The sequence below is a fragment of the Bison bison genome, unplaced genomic scaffold (assembly GCF_000754665.1).
Source record: "Bison bison bison isolate TAMUID 2011002044 unplaced genomic scaffold, Bison_UMD1.0 scf7180017864500, whole genome shotgun sequence".
NCBI classification, from domain to species: Eukaryota; Metazoa; Chordata; class Mammalia; order Artiodactyla; family Bovidae; genus Bison; species Bison bison.
The window spans coordinates 2,822,053-2,828,273 of record NW_011495059.1 but is presented as its reverse complement, the minus strand read 5'-3'; the positions used below and the strand labels follow the sequence as shown (position 1 = coordinate 2,828,273).

At 51.8% G+C, this 6,221-nt stretch overlaps 1 protein-coding gene across 2 annotated transcripts in view; it reads right to left on the bottom strand.

The window, feature by feature from the left end:
* The window catches only part of CHD6 (chromodomain helicase DNA binding protein 6), a 151,832-nt gene that overhangs the window by 7,612 nt on the left and 137,999 nt on the right, over nt 1-6,221 (bottom strand). Inside the window, exons 32-36 of one of the 2 annotated variants that reach the window (XM_010829138.1) lie at nt 4,898-5,049; nt 4,298-4,504; nt 2,732-3,184; nt 191-385; nt 6-48 (exon numbers count right to left, since the gene is read on the bottom strand). In XM_010829138.1, coding sequence (XP_010827440.1) covers nt 6-48; nt 191-385; nt 2,732-3,184; nt 4,298-4,504; nt 4,898-5,049 — 1,050 coding nt within the window. The remainder of the gene's footprint in view (nt 1-5; nt 49-190; nt 386-2,731; nt 3,185-4,297; nt 4,505-4,897; nt 5,050-6,221) is intronic. The other variant, XM_010829137.1, reaches the window with a different exon arrangement.

Below are 6,221 nucleotides of genomic sequence, written 5' to 3'. Positions count from 1 at the left end.
CACGCATGTCGACTTTCTGGCCTGGCGTTCTGATGTGGGCTGGGATTTCTGTTACCAGAAGACGTAACCAGAATTTAAACTCCCCCACCCTCACTTTCCAATGAAGTTCTCGGAGGACACACAATTCCCTTGGGCTCACCAGTCCTCCCAGGCCCCCTGCGTCTCCGTGTCAGAGGGGACGTGCACTCACCGCGCCGAAGCCCGGGACCTCGAGGGAGCAGTCGGCCTGCTGCCGCAGCCAGTCCAGCAGGCTCTTGCTGGGAATGGCTTTCTCGGCCGGGCTGCCAGCAGCCGGGGTCGGCTCCGGGGTCGACGTGGCGGGCACCGGCCCTTCAGGAGGGTGTGGGGTGCTCAGGGGGGCCTGTCCTGGGTCTTCGTGGACTTCCTGGATGGAGGGAAGACAAGTATGTGCCCTTCACCGCGACGGAATGAAAACTGGTTTCTTAAAGGACTCTTCCCACCAGAACAGGACCGCCCATGCCTGACCGCCGATCCCTGCCACGAGCTCCTGACGTGGCGGGAGACCCCTCTAGCCAACTGCTCTCCTCCCGTCTCCGCGGTGACCTCTGTGCCATCCTACCTGCTCAGGCTCCCTCCTTCCATCTCTGTCACCAGCATGGACTGTGCCCGTGACACTGGCCACCGCACTTTGCTCCCCCATGGCACTTGTCACAGGTTTTCACGTAACATAGAGTGCCACCCTGCAATCGACCCACCTGGTTCTCCAGCTGTATATATACTCGGCCCTGTGTCCCCAGTGCCCGTATGGGGTCTACAACTGTGGTGTTGGAGAAGACTCTTGAGAGTCCCTTGGACTGCAAGGAGTTCCAACCAATCCATCCTAAAGGAGATCAGTCCTGGGTGTTCACTGCAAGGACTGATGCTGAAGCTAAAACTCCAATACTTTGGCCACCTCATGCGAAGAGCTGACTCACTGGAAAAGACCCTGATGCTGGGAGGGATTGGAGGCAGGAGGAAAAGGGGACGACAGAGGATGAGATGGCTGGATGGCATCGCCAACTTGATGGACATGAGTCTGGGTAAACTCTGGGAGTTGGTGATGGACAGGGAGGCCTGGCGTGCTGTGAGTCATGGGGTCACAAAGAGTCGGACACGACTGAGCAACTGAACTGAATAACATATATCAGTGCTAAATGTCTGTGTGATAAGATCTTCAAAACGCTCTGAAGCCAAGAAAAAAATACTTCACTTACTCCACTGGAATTCTATGATCATGACAGGAAAACTACAGCTTTGCGTCACTGAAAAACCAGACAACCTTCTTGAAGGCATTGAAGAACTGGGAAGGGAAAGAATCTGCCATTTCAGCTTCTCACATTACATAGAAAATCAAAGAAGGAGACATCCACCAAACAGCACAGCAGAGCTCCCCAGCTGCAGAGGACCACGCCGCTGGCTTAGTTCCCTGGTTTGCCATTTACTACCTGGATGCTGCTGCTGCTAAGTTGCTTCAGTCGTGTCCGACTCTGTGCGACCCCATAGACGGCAGCCCACTAGGCTCCTCTGTCCCTGGGATTCTCCAGGCAAGAATACTGGAGTGGGTTGCCATTTCCTTCTCCAATGCATGAGAGTGAAAAGTCAAAGTGAAGTCGCTCAGTCGTGTCCGACTCCTAGTGACCCCATGGACTGCAGCCTACCAGGCTCCTCCATCCATGGGATTTTCCAGGCAAGAGTACTGGAGTGGGTTGTCATTGCCTTCTCCGACTACCTGGATAATCTTGGGCAAATCATTTAACACTTGTAAGTCTCAGTTTGCTCATTTCCAAAACGGGAGCAGTAACCACACCTTCAGAGTGTTGCTGTGAACATCATACAGGGCAATCACGTAAAACCCTCAACGCAGTGCCTGCCAGAGGCACTCAATACTCGTCACTATTATTCCTTTTAAAGTAGTTAAGAAAGCAAAAAATTTGGCTCCTGTTTTGCAGCCTGAAATTCAATAAATGGGAAAAATAAAAACGCAAAGAGAGAAGTTGGTGGTCTCTGACACAGTAAGTGGAGTCAGAGGAGATCTCGGGCACGTGTGCAGGGTCTGCCCTTTTCCGTTTCTGACAAGGATTTCTGGGCTGAGAGCACCTTACTGTAACCTCAGCAAAGCCTCAGTGACACTCGGTGGCAGAAGCTACGGCCCCCAGTTTACATAGGTGTAGAGCAGGGCTCGATGATGAGCCCAAGGTCGCCTAGCAGGTCAAGCAGCAGCTGAGCCAGGACTGATGTTTAGGACCTCCTGACCCCCAAGTCCCTGCTCCTGGAAAGCCCACTGATGCTGCAGGCCCAGCCCTACTGCTTCACTCATTTGATCCCCAGGGGCTCCAAGGCCCTGGAGGCTGGGCTGTTTCTCTGTGACATGGTGAGACCTCCTGGCTCATGTCTCCAGGATGCAGGCAGGTTAAAGGCCCTCAATGGACTAATCTATTTCTAGAAAAGACTGAGGACGACTGATGAAAAGAGTTGTTTCAAGCCGGACAACTGAAATAGGGACTGCTGCTGCTGCTGAGTCGCTTCAGTCGTGTCCAACTCTGTGTGACCCCATAGACGGCAGCCCACCAGGCTCCTCTGTCCCTGGGATTTTCCAGGCAAGAATACTGGAGTGGGTTGCCATTTCCTTCTTCAACAAAGATCCATAAATCAAAAATTGTGTCTGAGGAAGAAGGGTCTGCTGCTCAGTGTACTGAGGTCAAATCTGTACTTCATGGCCTCAAATACCCACCAAGATGCCCGCCTGCAGGGTCTGCTCCTTCAGGAAGATGAGGTCCACCCCGCCGTCGACATGTTTCCGCCTTCCTCTCCGCCTCCTGGAGGCAGCGTCATCTCTCCTGAGGCTTCCGTTGACAATCTGTCCGGTCACTGGGTGGATCAGGCCAGCTTGCAGGATCCCCGACAAGTCCATGCCAAGGGCTCCTTGCAGTGAACCAATAGCCCCGATCTTGGGGGTGCTGGCGCTCACTGGGAAAGGGGACGTGGCCCCTGGGGACCCCTCCGATGGGCAGGAGAGGTCTATGGCTGACTCTCCATGCCAGCCATTGAGGACGATGGGGGGGTGCCCGTGGGAGGCCGAGAACTGCTCCAGGCTCCGGGTCTTCGCATCCCTCTCTACCTCGAACTCGTAAGGATGCCTGTGCTTCTGTTCATCCTTTGTGAAAACCGGAGCCAAGAAGCTCTCCTGCAAACACACAGATGTGGCAAGAGAGGTTTGAACGCCACCTCTGTGGCTCAATGCTGGCTCTGTCTTGGCCCTGATTTCCTGGGGGCTAGTAATCGCCTCCTTGGAACTTCTTTTAACTCAAGCCTTCTCAAATTTCAGTACCTACTCACCTGGATAGCTTGTTAAAATGCAGATTCCACTTCAGTGGGCCTGGGATTCTGCATTTCTAACAAGTTCCCAGGTGTTGCGAAAGCTCCTAGTCCATGAACTATACTTGCAATTGCCAAGATCATAGTTTAGGGATCTCTACCTTAGCTGTACATCAGAATCAACTAGGAAGTTAAAGAGAAAAAAAAAAGCCAATACCAAGTTCACACCCTGGACCAATCCAACCAGAACCTGGAGCTTCTCAAGGTCCCCAGTGGAGTCCAAAGTGCAGCTAAGAGCTAGTGTGCTAACCACCGACCTTAAACTTGAGCCCTCGAGTTTTCATTTGCATTTACAAACCTCAAATAAAACTCCTCTGTTGACTTCCCTCATTTCTTTTTAAAAAATATTTTAAAAACTTATATATTTATTTGGCTGTGTTGGGTCTTAGCTGTGGCTCTCAGGATCTTTTTTTGTGGCGTGTGGGGTCTCCAGCATGGCACATGGGCTTAGTTGCTCCGCAGTATGTGGGATCTTAATGCCCCAGTGAGGGATCAAACCTGAATCCTCTGCTTTAGAAGGCAGATTCTTAACTGCTGGACCACCAGGGAAGTGTCTGCTTCCCTCATTTCTATTGGCTGCTACTGTTCCCAGTCCTTAAGTATTCACCACTCCCTTTCCTCTATAGTCATCTGTCATCAAGCCATGCCCACCAACTCCCTCCATTTCTTTGGATCCACTCCTGCCACTAAGCTGGCTGGGAACTCACCTTGTCTTCAAGTGCCCATCTGCCTCCCCACCTCAGACGTATGTCAGCTTCCCACCCCATGTCCCACAAACTAGCACACCACTGCCACAGAGCTGCAAACCCACTTTCATCACACACTTTCCTGCCCCAAGACTCGAACGAATCGCTCGATCAAAGAGTGCCAAGGGTCCTCCTCCTTTTTTTCAAGGTCAGACACAGCGTTCTTAGGGCCTCACCTTCTGCATCTGGGCCACCCACGCTGCGCCACTGCTGGAGCTGTGCTCTGATGCCTCCGGCTCTGAGATGCCGCCTCGGGGACCAGTGCTGCTGGTTAGCACGGGGGTGGGCAGCGTGCCCGAGGGCTCGTGCTGCTGGCTGGAGGGCCACTTCCCCTTTAACACCACGTGACAGATGTTATCTAGGCGGCTGATTATCACGCGATCCTATAAAAAAGCATGCAAGCCCTTAGGAGGAAGTACTAAGTTATCCAAGTTTACAAAGTCCCTTGAAATCAAGCTGCACATTTTCTAACCAGAAGGAGTTGATTAGAAGAGGGCACACACAAAGGAACTCACTTTTCGAGTCTTAAAAGAAACGGTGTAGTCTGGACAATGAAGATGAAAAGACACAGTACCGTAAACACGAAAATGCGCTGAACGCTTTGGTCTTATGGTCTAGTTATGGTTCTGATACCATTAAAGTCATGTAACTAACATCTTTTAAAGATATTACACATTTGTCTGAGTTGGTGATTCAGAAAGATTCTAAAAGGGTTAATGTAAAGGATTCAAAAGCTGAGGATGCTCTGGGTGGAGCATGCAAGCTCCAGGAGGTACCTTCGGCCACTCGGAGAATGAATACAGCGTTTTCTCCTGGAGCAGCTGAGCAATGGTGGGAGCCCGCGCCTCTTGCAGGTCGTCCCCGAGGTCTCCCGTGATGCCCGAGGTCGAGCTCTTGCTCTCCTCCTCAGAGTACTTCCCTGGATAATCTGGGAAGAGAGGTTTAAAAAAAAAAATGAGACAGGAAGTTGGAAGACTGGAGTGATCTGAAAGATGAGGACACCTGAGCTTTTTTTTTTTTTGGCCGCACTGGACAGGGGACCTATGTTTCCCAACCAGGGATTGGACCCACGCCCAGCCCCTCAACTGGAAGGATGGAGTCTTAACCACTGGACTGCTGGGGAAGTCCCTCAACTTCTTAAAACACTGGCCTATTGTGTGCTTATTTATTTTAAACTGATTAATTACCATGTCTTCTATTTCCAGAAGCACTCCATCAGTTAAGCCCTAAAGCCACATCCTGCCCTAAGGCTATCCAAGCAAGTCCTCTGATAAGAGTCAGCGCTGGTAACCAAACAACAGCACTGGATGACCGCAAAGGCTTCCCCACTTGGTACAGCAGGCGAGAGGGAAGTGAACACTGTGCTTTGATACAGAGGCAGGGACAGTGTGGGAAATAGAACATGACAAGAGGCTGAGATTAACGAGGAGGGAGGAAGAGTCCTGAAACTTACAACGAAGGTAAACAGACCTGATTTAAGCTAAAAAATCATGCAAAGACACCATCAGTCAACATCACTGACAGAAATGGAAACGCGACTCATTCCTTCAGTCTTCAGTGGTGAACGCTTATTATCAGCTGTGAAATGGATCTTCAACCATCATCCGCTTCACAGTGCTGACGGGGGGGGCGAACTGGGAAAAGCTGTGGGCCCCTTCCTCGGTGAGACGACAGGGAGCGTCCACCCTCTGCAGCGTGGAGGTCTCACTGCTGACTGTGTGTCAAGTCCCCCAGGGGGCCACAGGGACCCCTCCCCAGGAGCAGGGTCTCACCAGGCCAGGGGATTCAAGGATAAAAACAGGACAGTGTGGTGGCTCTGGCCTTCTAGGCTCTTAAGAGCTCCTTGAGGGAAAGGCAGCCGGGAAAAACACACTAATGATAAACGAACAGTTTCAATTATAAACCATGGTGAGGACCATAAAGGGAAAGAAACAAGGTGCCCTGATAGGAAGAAGAAGGAAAAAATCTGCTGGTAGAAGGGAGGGCTGGTAGAGGGGGCCTCTCAGAGGAGAGACCACCCAGGAAGAGGCAGCGGCGGGGAAGGGTGCGCTCGACCTGCTGAGGAACAAGGTGGGGGGGGCAAGTATATGCAGAGATGGC